The 20777-nt window shown below is 36.0% G+C and overlaps 1 protein-coding gene across 1 annotated transcript in view; it reads right to left on the reverse strand.

Annotated features, from left to right (window-relative positions):
• cacna1hb (calcium channel, voltage-dependent, T type, alpha 1H subunit b) overlaps positions 1-20777 on the reverse strand; it is a 204060-nt gene that overhangs the window by 65388 nt on the left and 117895 nt on the right. The window contains exons 6-10 of the mRNA XM_056453793.1: positions 19181-19493; positions 13052-13144; positions 8878-9514; positions 1838-1992; positions 1643-1780 (exon numbers count right to left, since the gene is read on the reverse strand). Coding sequence (XP_056309768.1) covers positions 1643-1780; positions 1838-1992; positions 8878-9514; positions 13052-13144; positions 19181-19493 — 1336 coding nt within the window. The remainder of the gene's footprint in view (positions 1-1642; positions 1781-1837; positions 1993-8877; positions 9515-13051; positions 13145-19180; positions 19494-20777) is intronic.

Consider the following 20777-nt stretch of genomic DNA (forward strand, 5'->3'; position numbering starts at 1 on the left):
ACAATCAGTGTTTCTGACACTCAGGTGTTTGTGTGTGTGTGCCAGAGAAACTGTAATGCTCAAAAGTCAGGAGATTTACTAATGTACTCATTATGAATATCTTCATTTGAACATCTGTAAACTTACTACACTACCTGACAAAAGTCTTGTCATCAATCCCAGTTGTAAGAGCAACAATAATATTGACTTCTAGTTGATCATTTGGAAAAGTGGCAGAAGGTCGATTTCTCTGATGAATCATCTGTTGAACTGCATCCCAATCATCACAAATACTGCAGAAGACCTATTGGAACCCATATGGACCCAAGATTCTTACAGAAATTCGTCAAGTTTGGTGAAGGAAAAATCATGGTTTGGGGTTACATTCAGTATGGGGGTGTGCGAGAGATCTGCAGAGTGGATGGCAACATTAACAGCCTGATGAAGACATTTGTGCTGCCCATTACATTACAAACCACAGGAGAGGGCAGATTCTTCAGCAGGATAGCGCTCCTTCTCATACTTCAGCCTCCACATCAAAATTCCTTAAATGCAAAAATGGTCAAGGTGCTCCAGAATTGGCCAGCCCAGTTACCAGACATGAACATTATTGAGGGTAAAATGAAGTAGGAGATATTAAAGATGAATCCAACGAATTTTGATGAACTCTGGGAGTCCTGCAAGATTGCTTTCTGTTAAGTGACAAGACTTTTGTCTAAGTAAAGTCAGATCTGACTGTCCTAATTAAATAATTAAAAATTAAGGCATGATCATATTTTATTTTGGTAAAATAAGCGTAATCTTGAGGTCTTTGCCTTTCATATAAGCAACTTCTTATACCAAATGATCAACAAGAAGTCAGGTTATTATTTGCTGTTCCTAAAACTTGGAACTCAGATCTAAAATGTAATTGAAAATTCTATTATCTTAATTTAACAACATCCATTCATTTGGTTCCATCATTTTTTAAAGCTCTCTCCTAAAACTTAATCCTGATTTGAATTTAATTTTAATAACACTAGAAAAATGATTTTAAACTAGTGCTCGGGCAAAGTTCAATCGTGATGTAATCGCATCCAAAATAAAAGTTTGTTTTGACAAAATATATATTTAAATTGAAATATAATTGGTATCATATACAGTTGAAGACAGAATTATTAGCCCCCCTATTTATTTTTCCCCCCATTTTCTGTTTAACAGAGAGAAGATTTTCTCAACACATTTCCAAACATAATAGTTTTAAGGGCAATAGTCGAAGGGCATCCGCTGTGTAAAAATATGCTGGATAAGTTGGCGGTTCATTCCGCTGTGGCGACCCCAGATTAATAAAGGCACTAAGCCGAAAAGAATTAATATTAATAATATCAGATTATTAATCCAATTAAATATTATGCTTTGACTTCTCTCTTTTGAGTTATAGTTTATTTATAAATATACATAATTAAACAAATTTCTTCAAGGAGTACATTTACAAAAATCTCAGTAAAATTTGTTGACGTTGAAGAGATCTCTTTTAAAACTAAACTCTACTCAAATAATCTCCAGAGAAGCAGGATACTTAAACAAAAGCATCCATCTAATCTCACTGGTGCTTTCTGCAAACAAACTGAAATAAATGAGATGTCATTAGTGATTTGTGTGTAAACGAGCGCATTGTTTTCACCTGTTCATGGTATTCCACTCCCATGCTGAGCGTATTGATAAGGATTGCTATCATTATCCCTCTGTTGAAGTACTTGCTGTCCACAATCCGCCTCAGAACGGCTCTGGCATAATGAACACACATGCACACACAATTCCTCTTCTCAGACACCTTGTCTTCCGTGTCCAGGTTTGTTTTTCTCTGCTCGGAGCCCACGTCTGGCCCTTGTTTCTCAGGGTCTGATTCACCGTTGGAGTCACAATTAACACCATCACCTTCCTGGGCGCAAATTGGGCAGGAGGACGATTGGGAAGACACCAGGCCCACCCTGCTGTCCACACACACACTCGAACACGTGCCAGGATACACACCTGCAGAGAAGTGAAGTGTTATTTAAAGACACCATGAGATCTTTCTTTTGCTGGAATGTAGCAGTGTTTATAGTAAAAGATTTATAAATAAATGTTATTATTTAAATGCATGTGCCTTTTGTGGCTGTAACCACTCCCTCTTTAATCATATCTCTATTTTGTCTGATTTGTTTCATTCTGCGATGGCAGGGCAACCTGTCAATCACATGAGATTAACCAATAGCAACCACCGATCAGTTCTACACTCCCTAAAATTATTTAGCTGCTTGTTAAAACTACTTATTTAAAAAACACAATTCTTGGGATTTTTTTCTGAGACAACTTAATTATTTTATGTTCAATCCACTTAAATTTGTTAGGTTTTGTGTTGGGACAACAAAAATGTGTGTGGAACACTGCATTTTTACGGTGTTAAGCCACGGTCACACTGCACTTTTTGCCCCATAGATTTCCATTCATACGCAAGCAAATGTGGCAGACCGGAAACGTTTCGCACACTGTAAAAAATGCAGGGTTCCACACATTTCATGTTGTCCCAACATATATTAATCAAGTTAACTTAACACTTTTAACAAATTTATGTTGATTGAACATAAAAAATTAAGTTGTCCCGATGAAATCTCAAGAATTGTGTTGTTTCAGCTCATTTTAATTAAGTTTAATTAGTTTGAACAAGCACAAAAAAAAAAAAGTCGCTGCGTAGCAAAATCGCATCACGTGACTGTGTGAGACCAATAGAACAGTGGCCCTCAACTCTGATACAAGTTTTATTGATGGAAAAAAATTACAAAGCACTGCAGTGTTTGGGTGTTCTGTGTTTGTCTGAGATAATTAGTCTAGCGAAATGTGTATATTCCATACAACTGAAGCTGATTGATCAGTTCTTGTGACGTGACTCACTGCGCTCACGGAAATCCATTCAAGTGGGTGTGTCTGGAAGGCGCAAGCGTTTTACGCCGCTTGTGCGCACAAGCCTCACACCTCTATTGGACACATCAAACTTGCACGAACTCTAGAAAAAGACGCGATGTGCGAACAGGCCCTAAAAGGGCACCATCCAGTAGTTGATCTTGCACAGACATGCTGAATTCACTTGATTTGGTGACAAATGGGTTACAGATCCATTCTTCAGCAGTTCGTGGGTCCTTCACTGGGCCTTTTCCTCTTTGCAAAGAAACTTTCCAAAGACGTCTGTTTGTTACTCATTTTGCTGCTTATGGATTAAATTTGGGCGCTCAAGTGACTGAGATGTAACTGAGAGAATACGGTCATTTTCCAAAATAAAAGACTTTTCAAAATAAAAAAACGTTCAGATGGAAATAATTCATGATTTCTTGGTTCTTGAGGAACACTGCAACAAACATGACCTCTCTGTACAGAAATTTTAAATATGGAGCAATCCATGGAGCTTTTTTAATGTCTAATCATCTTGTTTAATCCTGCCCCTTTTCGCAGCACAAAAGATAGTGTGACCATGGCTTAAAGGACTAAATCAAGTCCTGTCTCACAATTTATTTTTCAATAAGCTGTTTTATTTGGATATACATCACAGAACCAATAGGGGCACATGATGTCGCATTTAGTGGACTTGTTTATAATTCTGATATATTTCAGTGTTTCCTCTAGGATTTTTTCCAGCTGTGGTGGCAGAGTCTGTTGGGCCTTTTACAGAGATCTTCCAACTACCTGTGGTGTTATTTTAATAACAAATGTGACTGCAAGTATTAGAAGTCGAGAGCGCATTCATGTAATAAGAGCATACGAATCTCTTTGCTTGCACGCTAATTTCCTCTGTCCGTGCACAAAACTTCTTGCACGCCCCCTCAAATATATGCTGCTCAAGTGCAGATTATGTTGTGCCCTCTCAAATAAATGCTGCTGAAGTGCAATTTAGTGTATTTATGTAACAAGATTGTCTCCAACATTCATTAGATTTGCTAGGAATATTTATGAATTTCTCCAATAGACCTACCAAACGGCATTAATGCATCCTGAAGTAAAGTGAAACAGAAACCATGTTCATCTTAACTGAAAGTTTCGTCACGCATCACGCACCTGTCAAGTCAGTCAGTCACCATGTCACCTTAAAAGGCTAAACAAATGACGCACAGCACTACTATGATAACAGAGAAAGTCGCGTAGTTATAATTCACTTACCTTTAACACATTTTGGTGAGATTATAACCCACTATTAAAAAAACAACAACGACTGAATGTTTTGAATGAGAAGCAATGTAGCAGCGGTGAGGTGAATTTTGGTGTGGCGCCCCGCCATGGAGGAATAAATGTAGCGGAAACCATGTATTTTATATGTAATTTTGTTGACCTAAAACAGTTTTTGCATTTCTGATATTGTGACAACTGAGATCTTATTGTAACAAAGCATAATGTTCCTACATTCAGACATGGGAAGAATTGTAAACATTGTTTGAACTTTCTTTTACTCACCTTGAAAGTAAAATTTTTGGTAACACTTTATAATAACTGCACACTATGAACCATTTATTAAGCATTAGCAAATAGTGAATTCATTATCTGTTAAACATTAACCTTACATTAATAAATGTTAGTAAGAAGTTTATAACTGCAGCTACAAATGCTGTATTCTTGACTTATAACCACATTTATATTTTAATAAGTGTACTTTCATACTTTGTTAATGATTTATTTTTCATCACTAAATTAAGTATTGCATTATTTACAAACCAGTTATTTAAGCATGGTTGTTTTTTTAAGATCATTCAGAATGAGTATAAAATGATTAATAAACTATTAAAATTAACATATAAATCTTATTATTCAGGCATATACTAATAGTTTAATGTTAATAAATGCTTTATTGATTAAAATTTATGCAGTTTTGTGACATAATCTAAAGTGAGGACTATTAATGCTTTATACATCCCTTATAAATGACAATATTCTAAACAGGAAAAAAGAACATAAACAGCATTCATTTCTATTCGTTTGAAGATACACAAATGAAACTGTTCTTAAAATAAAAAATAAATCTTTGCAACCTAATCTAAAATACAATTACTGTATAGTTTAAACATTTCATCTTATATTGTTAAATAATTATATTGTTGTTGTTTCATCCAATTTTATGTCGTATTTTGACACTCCTGTTATTCAGCAACGTTTAAACTTTAAAGAAATTTTACTTTTTAAATAAAATAGCAAAGATGTATTGTTCACTTGATACTTAGCCTTAAATTGTCATTTATAAGGGATTTATTAAGCATAAATAGTCCTCACTTTAGGTTACAAAACTGCATGAAGTTGAGTTAATAAAGCATTTATTAACATACATAGAAACTATTATTATATGGCTGAATAATAATGTTGAGTAACAATGTTTATTTCATGAATTTAATGTTATGCGTGTTACCATGCATGGTGTTTAGTAGCTGTGTGAATGACACTGAGCACCTTCTATACACTGATACTCTTTTCTGCTAGTGGGAAAAGTTGTTTGTGATGAGCATTGGTTCATTATTTAACTTCCTCATCACCACCAGCATATGGTTGTGTTAATGTGTCTAACTGTGTAACAAAAGATGTGTAGATGTTGATAATACAACATACAGACATATTACATAAATAAATTAATGAAATACGGTAGTTTACTGTAAAAATGAAAAATTACTATTACGGTTTGTACTGTATTTTTAACTGTAAACTGGCAACCACAGCTGCCGTTTTTTACCGTAAATTTTATGAATTTATTTTTTACAGTGTTGTAAAGCACTTTGGATGAATTACGGTTGTGTAAAAGTGTGCTCTATAAATAAAGTTTGCCTTGCCTTGCCTTGACTGGTCAGAAGATTTGATGAGAAACTGACATCTAATATTTTTATTTTAATTTCACAGGATTTTTTATTTTTTGAGGTTCAAGTGGTATTTGTAAGGAATAAGAAGCAAGCTGTATGTAAAGCACACAACGCTATCTGCTGTTGTAGATTCAAGAGAGAACAGCGATACTTTAAAAACCTCAGAATCAATGCAGGATTTATTTACTGAACATTTTTTTGCCACAGCTCTAAAAATCTAAATGTGTACAAATTTAAAGAAACCTAAGGACCGTCGTAAATGGCTGTTTTCTTCTAGCAGAAACTGACTGACAAAAATAATTATACTCTAACTAAATGTCCACTGCTGTAAACAATGTGTCAACAAGCACAGGCCACCTATAATACAATATTCTGCAAATGGGACCTGATAATTAGACAATCCAGTGATGCATTAGAGAACTGATTATAGTTGAGGACGCTGTCATTAGCACACACGCTCTGGATTTTGCTTTGACAATAGAGATCAATACAGTCTCTCTCTGTAATCAGGGCATAGCCTGTCTACACCTGCCTGCTGAGACCCATCTGCTGTGTCTGAACTTCGATCATCTCTCTGGAATTCACAAAAGCTATGATTCGCATATTTGCAGATTTTTTTCAGATAGATGGTATATAAGCTGAGGAAACCAAATCAAGTCAAAAACACACAGAATTTCATTATAAAAAATATATATAATTATACATGGATCATTTAATCATCCCAACAAAATTAAATGGATTTTGCTAGGATTTTAGAGTTTTTTAATATTAAATAAAACCCCCATAGAGGGAGTTTTAAAGCATCTAAATGAAATGATATTGAATATACTGAATGTATATACACTAACTGGCCACTTTATTAGGTACACCTTTCTAGCACTGGGTTGGACCCCATTTTGCCTTCAGAACTGCCTCAATCCTTCGTGGCATAGATTCAACAAGGTACTGCAAATATTCCTCAGCGATTTGGTCCATATTGACAAGATAGCATCACGCAGTTGCTGGGGATTTGTCAGCTGCACATCCATGATGCAAATGTCCTGTTCCACCACATCCCAAAGGTGCTCTATTGGATTGAGTTCTGCTGACTGTGGAGGCAATTTGAGTACAGTGAACTCATTGTCATGTTCAAGAAACCAGTCTGAGATGATTCGCGCTTTATGACAAGGTGCGTTAGCCTGCTGGAAAAAGCCATCAGAAGATGGGTAAACTGTGATCATAAATGGATGGACATGGTCAGCAACAATACTCACGTAGGCTGTGACGTTGACACAATGCTCAATTGGTACTAATGGGCCCCAAGTGTGCCAAGAAAATATCCCCCACACCATTACACCACCACCACCAGCCTGAACCATTGAATTGAAGGCAGGATGGATCCATGCTTTCATGTTGTTAATGCCAAATTCTGACCCCACCATCTGAATGTTGCAGCAGAAATCGAGACTCATCAGACCAGGCAACATTTTTCCAAACTTCTATTGTCCAATTTTGGTGAGCCTGTGTGAATTGTAGCCTCAGTTTCCTGTTCTTAGCTGACAGGAGTGGCACCCGGTGTGATCTTCTGCTACTGTAGCCCATCCACCTCAAGGTTGGATGTGTTGTGCGTTCAGAGATGCTCTTCAGCATACCTCAGTTGTGACGAGTGGCTATTTGAGTTACGGTTGCCTTTCTATCAGCTGGGACCAGTCTGGCCATTCTCCTTTGACCTCAGACATCAACAAGGCATTTGCACCCACAGAACTGCCGCTCACTGGATATTTTCTCTTTTTCAGACCATTCTCTGTAAACCCTAGAGATGATTGTGTGTGAAAATCCCAGTAGATCAGCAGTTTCTGAAATACTCAGACAAGCCCGTCTGGCACCAACGATGTTACGTTCAGAGTCACTTAAATGTCTACATGCCTAAATGCATTGAGTTGCTGCCATGTGACGAGCTGATTAGAAATTTGTGCTAACAAGCAGTTTGTACAGGTGTACCTAATAAAGTGACCGGTGCGAGTATTTTTTTTCAGCAAAGATGAAATAAATTGATATAATCTTTTGTTAAAGACTTCTACATTGTGTAAAATGTAACTTTCTATTTATACATCAAAGGAGCCTGAAAAAAGAATCACCAAAACAATACACAGCACAACTGCTTTCAAAACTGATGATACAGGAAATGTTTCCTGGGCAGCAAATGAGCATATTGAAATGTATTCTGCAAGATTCTGACATTAAGCAATGATCTAAAATGCAATAGTATTACACAATGTTACTGTTTTACCATATATATTTTCGATCAGCCTGTGTTTTAAAAATATATATATATAAATAAAGAACTCTTACTTACCCCAAACATTTAAAGGATGGTTTCTTGGTATTACAACATTTATAATAGTCACAAAATGTTTTTGGTGTTGTAGTTGTTTTATGTTGTAGTTTTATTATGTTAAAACTCCTGTTATAATTATTTAGGTTCCAAATTATAATTGAATGATATGATTGAATACATATTTGCAAAGCCCCTGAAATTCAAACCATGCCAGAGCAAAAAGGCAAACTTGGTTTATCCAAGCATAACGAAGGGCTAAAGTTTTCCGACATCTATTAAATGCAGTTGCACAGGAGTGTGGGCAAGGATGTTGAAACAATCACAGTTATGAATACATTTTGACCCAAATGCTGAAAAAAAAATCTCAAGGCTTCCTCACCAGGTAATTTCAGGCAAAAGTCAAGAGGCACAGAAATAATGACTAGACAGAGTGTGTGTTTGTGCAGACGATTCCCTCAATTCAATTTGGAATTATTAGGGCATGTCAAGTGCGCAAAGCGAGAGAGGAAAAAAGAAAGAATTTCATTATCTATGTTATTAAGTTAAAACCCCTGAGACAGAATTTACTCTTAATCCAAAAAACCCAAAGTCACATTTTAAACATAACAGCAGGGCCAAAACCCTTCAGTTTTGCATACAGATTGCACTAGTTTTGCTTAATATATACATTAGCCCTCGAAAAAGCATTTGCACCTTTAAGCTACAATTAATATAGGAATGTAAATGCATTCTTACCGTGCTGCAGCTTGTAAGTGTCATGATATCCACCACAAACAGAGATCTTTCTGCCGTAAAGTCCATGATGAAAAGCTGGAGGTTTTACTCCACGAGCATGTGAATTTGTGTACATTTTGGAGGGCAAGATTGTGGGATAGTTCATCCCAAGTCTCAAACCCTTTAAATTCTGTAGTGCAAGTGGGAGAGATGGCGTCTTTTTGGCAATATGAGCATCTCTATCGAGCTCAAGTGTTTTCATTTCTATGCCATTGCTTATGTAATGTTGGTGAGGGTGATGATAATGCAGCATACAGTACTGACTCGGACCCATCTTTGTCCCATTATCGCTCCAATATCCATTAGTCCCGCCCACAGAGAGGGAGGTGCCAGGGTTAGCCACTCCCCTTCGCCTTTTGGGGCATAAATTCCCATAGATGCGAACGACATGACGCCAGAGTTTGCGGCAAACGTGAGCGAGGTATTTTAACATTTCTTCATAGCAGGATCCGGGTTCGGCTAAGCTGGCCAAGGTGGATTCGTTACTGCGAAATCGAGCACGCTGCTCCTGCATAAGCTGGTTCTCGCGCTGTTTGGTCTCGGAGAACTGTGTGGCAATGACGACCAGGCACAGATTGATCATGAAGAAGGAGCCTACCTGTGGACCAATCAAAATATGAGTACGAAAGATAAATATGAGTGCAAATAGCTTGTTTATAGATTTAGCTCACCCAAATATGAAAATTCTGTTATTAATTACTCACCCTTACATTGTTTCAATCTCCTGAGACATTCGTTTATCATCGGAATACAAATAAAGATAATTAAGATGAAATAAGTGAGCTCTGTCATCCCCAATAGACAGAAACAGTCCAATATATATATATATATATATATATAGTCATAATTATTAGCCCCCCTGTTTATTTTTTCCCCCAATTTCTGTTTAACAGAGAGAAGATTTTTTTTTTCAGCACATTTCTAAACATAACTGTTTTAATAACTTATTTCTAATAATTGATTTCTTTTATTTTTGCAATGACGATGCATAATATTTAACTAGATTTTTTTCAAGACACTATTATTCAGCTTAAAGTGACTTTTAAAGACTTAACTAGGTTAGTTACATTAATTAGGCAAGTTAGGGTAATTAGGCAAGTCATTGTATAATGATGTTTTGTTCTGTAGACAGACAATCCAAAAAATATTGCTTAAGCGGGCTAATAATATTGACCTTTAAATGGTAAAAAAACCTAAAACTTCGGCTTTTATTGTAGCTGAAATAAAACAAATCAGACTTTCTCCAGAAGAAAAATTATTATAGCAAATACTGGGAAAAATTCCTTGATCATCGTTTGGGAAATGTTAAAAAAAATAAAATAAATTCACAGGAGTGATAATAATTATATATATATTCCAGTGGTTCAACTGTAATCATGCGAAGCTCAAGTGATTACATGTTGTGTTGCTGACCCTAATGGCAAGATGTCATATTGCTCGTAATAAACACATACCCTGATAGATATTGGCGAACATACTGTAATCATACTTCTAACTTTTTGGCACACAAAAGTGATCATGGAGTTTTGTAGGATTACAGTAGAACCACTGAAGTCACATTAAATGTTTTTGGTTTATGACAATGTTTTTGCTTCTTTTTCTGGACTTTGAACTTCTCGTGACTGTCAATGGAGGATTAGAGAGCTCTCAGATATCATCTAAAATATCTTAATTTGTGTTCTGAAGATGAACAAAGGCCTCAGGTTATTGAAAAGACATTGGGGTGAGTAAATAATGACATAATTTTCATATTTGGGTGAACAAATACTGATGTTTTGTCACAGGCAATCATGTGCTGCGTCCCAATTTTCAAACCAATACCACATCCTAAAATCCTTCACAAAAAACTACATACTTTTGAGAGTGACAGAAGATTATGCAAGCTTTGGGGCATACTACTTCCTCATTAACGGTCCGTTATGTTGCTTAGTTACATCCTCTGTCAATCATCTTGACAAATCCATATTTCTTTCATATTTAATTACCTTCCTTATTAGAGATGCAACAATAGTTTAATCTGCCATTCGCAAGTCTTTAAGTTTAAGTTTGCATATTATGAACAATGCATATTATTCAACGTTACCCAAAAACTTACCCAAATTAGCCGAAAGACTTGTTTTCATTGGTGGGCCCTTAGCTAGATGTGAAAGACCATGCCAATAAATGCAGAGAAACCTTTTATGCAGACAAACCACCTCAGGTCTTTGGATAATTATGCATTCACACGTTAATGTCCAAACACGTCTTTATACAAGTTCACATTGTTGTTGCAGATTAATTATATCATGGAAAATCTTATTTAAACATTTTCCAGTTAGCTAGATAGTAATTAATATTCATTCAAACAACTTTACCAAAGCCTCTTAACTTGACGGTTGGTCTCAAGTGTCCGCCATGTTTGTAGTTTGTTTACACTTTAGTTTGTAGTTCTTATCAAGGTCACCTCCAATGTGCAATGTACTGATGGCAATATTAGCAGTTAGAGTATGGTTGGTTCTACATTTCAATTTTGTACGGGAAATAGCAAAGCAACCTATGACATATTGTTTTCAACATACTTCTGTTTGGGATATACTAATTCTATTTTTAAATACTATTTAGTAGTAGTAAGTAGTAGCAAACTTTGTTGTGCTTGAAAGGCAATTTGTTATGGGAATAACCATATTGCTGTAGACATACAATAAAAACAATACAAAAAGTACAGTAGTTACACTAATAAATATAGCTGCAAGCAGCAATTAAGGGGCCAAGCACTTTAGAGGCAGAATGCGCAAAGCATTTCTTGCAAAGCAAATCTTTAAATATATTAAAAGTACTGTATGTAATGGCCGACAGACAAAATGGCTGACCAGGGAAAATCAGACATCATCGGATTCGTCATGCTCCGCCGGATGTAAAGAGAAATTTTATGAATTTTGGATAAACAGTTAAGAAGTTATAATCAAAAAAAGCAATTTTTTGTATCTCCGGACAATAACACACACCATTGTTTGCTGTGAATACGTCAATGTGTTACAGAGATATCGCCTAAAATCCATTTTCTCAAGCTCTACGCTAAATTTGTTTGCAAGTTAAATGAAAACAGTTGGTCTAATCAACTTGAATTCATAACTTTTGGTCAGCATGGTCTGTAGATCATGTGATTCAATTTTTAGTGAAAATTAGATAAACGGCCTAGGACGAATTCGATCAAACAGGTTTTGTGAAAAATCTGAAATAGCAAAAACATTTTTATAATGGAAAATGATGTCATAGGGTGCATTTGAATCAGCTTGTACGAAGGAATGAGAGGAACAAAGTCAAAAGTTATATCGATAAACTTATGTGAAACTTTGGATAAGTGGTGGCGCTACAGAGTTTGAGTTAGACACTTCATCTCTGGTTAATGTTCAGACTGCCCTCTATCATTGTGCCAAATTATACAACTTTCGCCCATACGATTATATGTGTTGCCATTCAAATCCGGCAGAAGAAAAAATGGAAGCGGAAGAATAATAATAATAATAATAATAGTAAGAACGCCAATGAAAACAATTGGTGCATACTCACCTGCGGTTTCCTTCTCTCTTGGCCCTTAATAATTTGGTGACCAGAGAGAATGAAAGGAAAGGACCTTGAGCTGGGAATCGAACTCGGGTTGCCGTGAGTGCTATGTGTCGGCACACCTTACCACTGTGCTATCGGTGCCAACTGTTAAATAAATCAACTGAAATAGGACGGATAGTATGCGAATTGGGACAGAGCAATGCACTTTGATTGAGCTTCATCTTTCTTTAATTGATTTATCAATAAAATTTGTGTGATTTGCATTACACATTTAGATGGATGGATATTTACACATTGAGGACAAGCTAAATAAGGTCTAAGATTGTATTAAAAGTCAACTTTTCCCCCTTAGAACAAGCAATCACCATGGAAAATAAGTGCCCACAGCTCTCAATCTCAAATTCTCTAAAAACCATGGCAGAATTTTAATTTTCATCTCTTTAAGTATAGTTATCAAGTAAAACGACTGCGGTAATTTACACCCCTGATGATAGCGAAAGCCATTTCCATGCAACTAATGAAAGCACAGACTCCAGCAGAGGTTAAAAGAGAGGAAGATGTGTCAGTTAATTAATTACTGCGCACTTACGATGATAAGGAAGATGAAATAGATGAAGTTGTAAAAGGAATGAGCATCCATGACATAATACATGATATCCGCCCATCCCTCTAACGTGATGACCTGAGGAGAAACACAAACACCATCATAAAGGCTACAACATTCATCAAGCAAGCAAAGCCTTTCAATTAAGTGTCAAAAACAAAGGACATCTGTACGTATTGTTTATCGGTTTCCCAAAACTAGGTCAGGAAACATGTTTACAGTATAATTGGTTGAAAAACGGATGTTGAAGAGAGGAGGCCTGTGTGTTACTTATCTAAAACTCTTTTTTGTAATACTTGCAAACATGTGAACTTTGTATGCTATTGAAAATGAGCTTCTTTTTTTTTTACGTTGATGCCCTAAACAAAATGATAAACTGTCAGGGTCCTGACCTGAGAGTCTTGTCTGTCCTGTCAGTGTTTAATGTTTCCCTGTTCGTCCTGTGCTTGTCATGTACTCCTCTTGTCTTTCCTTTTTGTCTTCGGTTACCCCGCCCTCTTATTTAGACCTCGTTATCCTGATTGTTTTCACCTGTGTCTCGTGTGCTTTGTTCTCTATTCACCTTATTCTTCGCGCATGAGCGGGCGCAGCCATTTGAATCTTTTTGGCTCGAGACTTCCGGTGTCATTCACTTCCATTCATTTTTAGATGCTAAAACAGCTCGTTATGCTGCTTGATGTTGCAAACTGAAATTTTCTTATTATATGATTCTGCTTTGTTTGTATATTCATGCCAACACTTGTTTGTAGAGCAAGTGGTTTGACCGTTTTCTTCGGGTTATTAATCCTAGTCATTTCTCCCATAGGGAGCTGAATCGGAAGTGTTAAAACAATCGCAAAAACGACCGTACTTCCGCATTGAAGAATTAGGTCAATATATTGTGCTGTGTGCTCTCATTTCTTTGCTGGTTTGTTTCATGTAGGCCTGGCTGTATCCAAAATTGCCAACTACTCAGTTGGTACTGCATTTGAACTTGAATTTTGACTGTTAGAAAAGTATGTTCTATACAGAATACTACACTACATCTGCTATTTTGTCATGACCAAAAGTTGACCATGTCAAAAGTTCTTTTTTTTCTCAAAATAGGGTAATGTTGGCATTGTGGCACTTTAAATGCATGTAATGCCTGTTTCATTCATACTGGGCGCTCTTGAGCAGAAATTCCATATATGCTTAACAAAAATAGTAAAACATTCCAGGAAATCCCTAATATGGATGAAGGCATCCAGTTATTGCTGTAGTTAAATGAATGGAAAATAAGATCTGAATAAAAATAAAAAGGCTTTAACTGGCCATTTACACGATTTACAGCCATCTTAGGTATTTTCATAAGAATAAAGTCGATTTATAATCGGATGCTAACTGACATAGCATAATACAGTAGAATATAGCTATAAAATAATGAGCTATATGCATGAACTCACTGTGATTTAACCATTACAGAAACCGATGTGACTGGTTATATCATATCTAGATAAATATGTCAACATATCTATCATATCTGGAAAGCTAGTACAATTTACGTTTTTCTGAATACTTTGCATGTATTTACATTGATGTGACGCACATTTTATTGATTACAGTTGTTGTATTTCACCAATACCATACCCATTTTATATTGTGAAAACAAATATTAAGCTTCATCAGTAGTTAAAACTATTCAGTTTCGCAGTTGTATTACTACCTCATCAGCTCCAGCTCCTTAAAATAATGAATGAATGACGACAGTGCAGTGGCGGGATTTTTTTTTATCACTGCTGGTAGAAACAGGTACTGCTGAACAGCTCACAATTTAAATACCATTAAATACCATTCCACTTAAATTAAGTGGAATGTGCGTGATGTATGTGGTAAGTTTACGTACTTGGATAACAAAACAAATGTTATACAAGCTATTTTTTTCCAAAAGATCAGGGGCTTTTTACAATATATCAGGGACTTAAGCCCCCAAAGCTCCCCCCTCATAACGCCACTGGTCGTGATCACGTAACCTACCCCAATAAGTTGTATCGCTTCACTCCCATTCATGAATTCTCTTGCATTGCATCATGGAACAGCATAGCGTCTATTGCATGTGCACTTCAGAATCTCGCTAGAAGTAGTAGGTCATCCGGGTATTTCTCGCATACTGATTTTCGAATTTTATCAATTCAGACATACTACTAGGCTCGCATACTGATTTTAGCTTACTATATAGTATGGAAGTATTTTGGCTGCAGCACTTGTCTTTGCTTATCTTGTATCCTAGCCTTGTCTCCTTACCTAGTGTAATGTCTTGTCTGTTCTTCTAGTTCTCTTGTCTGCCTTTTTTGTTTGTAGCTACTATTTTCTTTTGTTTGTTCCTAGTGTTTATTTAATTTTGTGCTCTAATCTTTGTCTTGCTTCTATCCCTATAACCATTATTGTTCCCTTTTTTTCTGTCAGTCCCAGTCTCGTATTAGTAGTTGATTATTACTTGTCTTTTAGGTGGTTTAATTTAAGATTCTAGATTCATAAAAGTCTTTATTTATATTTTATAGTTTTCTGTTTTGCCCAAATCAGTCTAGTTTTCTTAAATAAATATAAATAAATCTGGAATTTATATGTGATTTTTTTCTTGGATTTAGTTTTTATTTTATTGTATACTTATTGCTGTCTGTTTGCTGTCTTGTTTCTTATACTGTTTCGGTTAGGGCTGGGCGATATGACAAAAATGCAATCTCTAATTTTCCATATTAAACAATAGCAATATATTTTGATAAATATGTTGTTAATACTTCCAGATTCTTAAGAGTATCCCAACAACGACTGAAGCCACTAAAATTAAAGAGTCCATTAAATGGCATACCATATTTTCGGCCGATAAATTTTCGTTGGCTGAAAACTCTGTGCATCTCTAATATCAACACACTTTTAGATTCCAATTGCTACACATTTTTGCTGTGTGATTGGCTCTTAGATTAATATAGAGTAAAAAATGTTCAGAGCTTATCATCGTTATTGACATAAATGTTATCGCAATTCGATATAAATATCATACATATCACCCTAGTTCCAGTCCTATCTTGTGTCTTGACTGTCCTGGACTGCCAGTTTGGAGTTTATGCTGTTTGCTCCCAGTATCTAGTGCTGGTTTTGTCCACTGTTGCTCTTACTCCTGGATGGCTGTTGTTTCTGGTGCCGTCTTGTGCCTGGCGCTGGCTTCCCTGTGTGTTATTGTCCCTACTGTTTGGATCTTGTCTGTCTACTTGTGCTTAATTCTGTCAATAAACACCTTTTGTTTTGTTTATTTCAGCAACTGGGTCCACTTTCTTGCAACCAACCATTATAAACTACTTGACCTTTAAAGTTTTTCTCAGGCGCTTTGGTACATTTCTAAGATCATAACTGAAATTTGTTTAACTGCAAGAGCATTTCTCAAAACAATTCTTACAAATAGCAAAACACCATGGATTAAGCCTGTTTCTGAGGAGAAACACAAACACCATGATAAAGTCTACAACATTCATCACACAAGCAACATACGGCCTTTCAATGAAGTGCCAAAAACAAAGGACAACTTCAGACATTGTTCGTCGGTTTCCCAAAACTAGGTCAGGAAAATGATAAACGTCATGCTGTGGTCAATCTGATTACTCAGCAACCTGATAAATGCTCATGCACATTCTCAATCAGATTACTACAGAATATGATAAATATGGTCGCCCCAAAGATTAGATTAGAACAGAACATGATAAAACTTGATTTCCTGGACAGGTGAGTTGGTTATTGATGTAAGAGGATTCACTCTCTCTGTAGCCCCTGGCAACCATTCACTTCATTTTCCAGCTCTGAAAGTAAGTGTCTCCCGGCGCCAAAAGGATATATGAGGATAAAAAAATATCACTGCCTGCCAGACTGAATATACACTCAGCAAAAATTTTAATGAACAACTTGGAGAAGATCTCTAACATGCATCCATCCAAGTATAGATACGTAAAAATTCTTGAATGGTCTTGCTGAGAAAATATTGATGACTTTGCATATGCAGTATACAGCTATAGAAAACAAATTAAAAGACCACTGAGACTTCGGAGTTTCTTTAGACTTTTTGTTTATAAGATATGGGTTTGAGTACAATGTTAATATTTAATTTTATAATTGTCTGATTAATAACAATTTAGTTTAAATTTCAAATAAAAGTATTTAAATGTTTTCAGAAAATTACAATTAGTCAGAATAAAAAATGTTTAAAAAAAATCAAGGTTATTCCACCTAATATTGCTTTCTTAATATCATTATCAATTTAGTAATTAAAATGGGTTAAAATCTGGTTAAAAAAATGGGTAAATATGTATAAATGTCCAAAAAAAAGGCATGTTCTTTGTTAATTTATGAAAAAAAATACTCTAAAATGAAAATATTTTAGTTTACTTTTGGAAAAAAAAAAGCAATCCAGGTTCATTATGGATACGTACCCCTGTATACATTTCTGGAGATTGCAAAATACTTCCCAGGAGGTATATTTTTTTGCAGGTTTTGTTTTCGCAAATCCACCAGAGGCCGCTGTCTATGCTTTTTGAGATCTCAAATTTCTTTCGTGAGTGCCATTCGCCGCCTGCTAAATCCACTAGAGGCTGCTGTCGACTGACTGACCGATCGACTGACCCACCCTCCACCTTCCCTAAACCAAACAATAGTGTTTTCATAAGCACAGATTGACCTGCCCAGAGCCTTCCCTAAACCAAAACGATAGTGCTTTCAATAGCAATCCAGAAAAAGAAAAGCCCTTGCAGCAGCCTGACTTTTACCACATTTTCAGATCTTAACATGTTCTTTGCTTGTTTATTTTATTTTAGCCTTTTGTTTTCATTTTACCTGCTTTCTGGAACCGTTCTTCGCCGTACTCAAACCCCGTCGTCACGGTCAACTCTGTTCTGTATCCAGGGGCAAACTTAGTGATTTGGGGGACCTAAGCAATTCCAGGTATGGGGCTTTAGCATTAAAACTCAAAACATTCTCTATAGATATTTTTTTCTGTAGATTTTTTTGTAAATACACTGCATGTTAAAAATATATATTAAGTGAAACCTTTATCGTCTTAATGTAAAATTAAATAGAATAAATTCCCAAATAAAAAGCAAGCTTACGTCGGCGCAATAGACTAGTGGTTAGCACATCAACATATGGTGCAGTAGCACGTCAGGGTGTCCCAAGTTCGAATACCGGCTCGAGGATATTTGCCTACCCCTTCCCTCTCTCTCTCCAACTTCGCTTCCTGTCTAAATACTGTCCTATCTAAAAAAGGCCAAAAATAAATCTTTAATTTAAAAAAAGCAAGCTTACAAACTATGTACAGGTAATTAGCCATAGTTGTGATTTAGATTTAAATATTTGCATGAACAGAAGGCACGTTCCACTATTAATGGTTGCCCCTAGTTTTGAAAAGAGTAATAATGTTAAAATCTTCATAGTTATAGACTGATTTTACAACATATGATAGAAAATTTATAAATGAGCTATATGATTCATTTAGGCTTCTTGACATTGGTCGGGACCTGGGGCCCTAAACGGCTGCTTACCCCGCTTATTGGTTAAGTCTGCCCTTGTCTGCATCTCAAGTCCACCGATGTACACTGGGCAATCTGGTAACAGCAAAAAAGCCGTCTGTACGGAAGTAAGCGGTCAGCCAGTAGCGCAAAAAGAAACAGAAGCCATCGGCGGCTTCATACCACCCTGTATCGTTCGTTTTAAAGATGTACGTACCTCTGGCTACATAATTCGCGCTCTCCAGAAATGTATACGGGGCTACATATTCACAATGAGCCTGTGCTGCAACCAAAAGTAGTTTACAGAATTACTATTACTACATAACAATTAATAATTACTATTATAACAAACAAGGTGCTATGTTTTCTATTTATTCAGACATGTTTTTTTTCCTTTTGAAACAAAACAATAGCAATGTTTTACTTCAAAATAATTAATGAATTACAATAAACCATACTCAATAAACCCAGTTAATCAAGAGGAACTGAGAATTTTTAAGTGGTCTCTTAATTCATTTCATAGCTTCATATATAAATATATTTTCCACATAAATTCATTCAACACTCTTTAATCTTTATAGCCAATTCAAAAACCACCCATACAAACCTGAAAGATTGCAATCCAAGCATATCCAATGTTGTCAAAGTTAATGGCTCCATTATGTGGATTGTGTTCGCTGGCATTGCAGGTGTTGTAATACAAGTTCCAGTTCACACATCCGTGATGAGGAGCCTCTTTGAAAACAAGCTCTGTGACATTATCAGCTGTGAGTTCACAATCGGCTCCTGCGACTCTGCGTTTCGGGACATTGGAGCAGCGCAGCATCCCGTTCTCCCGGTTGGTGGAGCAGATGAAGGGGATGTCATCCGTTTCATCTGCTCTGTAATATTCACTCACAGACCCCGAAACATTATATAGCCTGTGGAGAAACCACACGAGAAAGGTTAGCGAGAGACTATTCACTAGTATCATTAATTAAGGGGACGTTCATTTCTACAGTACATATTTTGGCTACTTCTGGAAATGATTTGCAAAGTGCATGTTTATGAAAATGATTCAGTTTTCGTGGCTATTTTGTGAAAATGGTGACGTCATCAAAATTTGTATTCATATTACATTAGACACACTATAAAAGCACACACTATTGAATTACTTAGATTAATATGAGAACAGAAAATATAAAGATAGATCTAATTCATTTACTATTACATTTCATCAGTGACACTAAGGCCCAATCCTATAGCCCTTCCCCTTACGCCTACCCCTCGTTTTGTGCGTTCACGTGAAGGGTTCGGGGTGTGGGCTAAGGGGAAGCGCTAGATAGCCCTTGAAACTGAGATTATTCAGGACCACACTCGAAACCAAGGGGTAAGAACATTTCCCAAAATACTAATAATCTATAAGGGCTGCACACGGAAGTCAGGAGATCCACAAATTTGTAGTTTTTTTGTCATTATTATGAATTTTTACATCAAACAAGCACATGTTTTAATAAATTCATAACCGCACTCATGTTTTACCGTCATGCTTAAAAAAAAACCCCACTAAAATAAAAACCGCTAAATTCCGCTATCTATAATTCATAATAATAACTCCTGTATAGCAGTCCAACACAATCTCACGGCAATTCGTAACTTTTTGATTTAGTGGCTAATTCGTATGAATTCGTACGATCTAATTCGTACAATTTAGTACGATTTGCTCATCCACCAATGACGGTTGGGTTTAGGGGTGGGGTTAGGTGCCACGCCTCCTTTTTAAAATCGTACAATTTCGTACGACTGAACTTGTTATAATAAATCGTTATAATAACATGATATTGTTGCCTTCTGTGATTACCTGAAGATAAATCCCCACAAATAACGCAACTACAATAATTACAGCAGTCGAGATCGTCTGATCTTATATCAAGCAAGAGATCGCTATGACATATGGTGACGTGTGCAGGTGTTGTAGCCCTTCCCCTTCACACTTTGTTTCAAGGGCCAAGGTGAAGGGAAAGGGGTAGGGGTACAAAAATAAAATTGGGATTGGGCCTATAACAACATATTTTACATACAGTGCTCAGTATAAATGAGTACACCCCATTTTGAAAATGAATATTTTTATCCATTTCTCAGTGAATAACAGACATATATTTTGATGCATTTAAACAAAATAGATTTATTAAACAAATATATTTATTAAAATAATATTTTAGTCA

Source organism: Danio aesculapii, chromosome 1 (assembly GCF_903798145.1).
Source record: "Danio aesculapii chromosome 1, fDanAes4.1, whole genome shotgun sequence".
In the NCBI taxonomy this organism is placed as follows: Eukaryota; Metazoa; Chordata; class Actinopteri; order Cypriniformes; family Danionidae; genus Danio; species Danio aesculapii.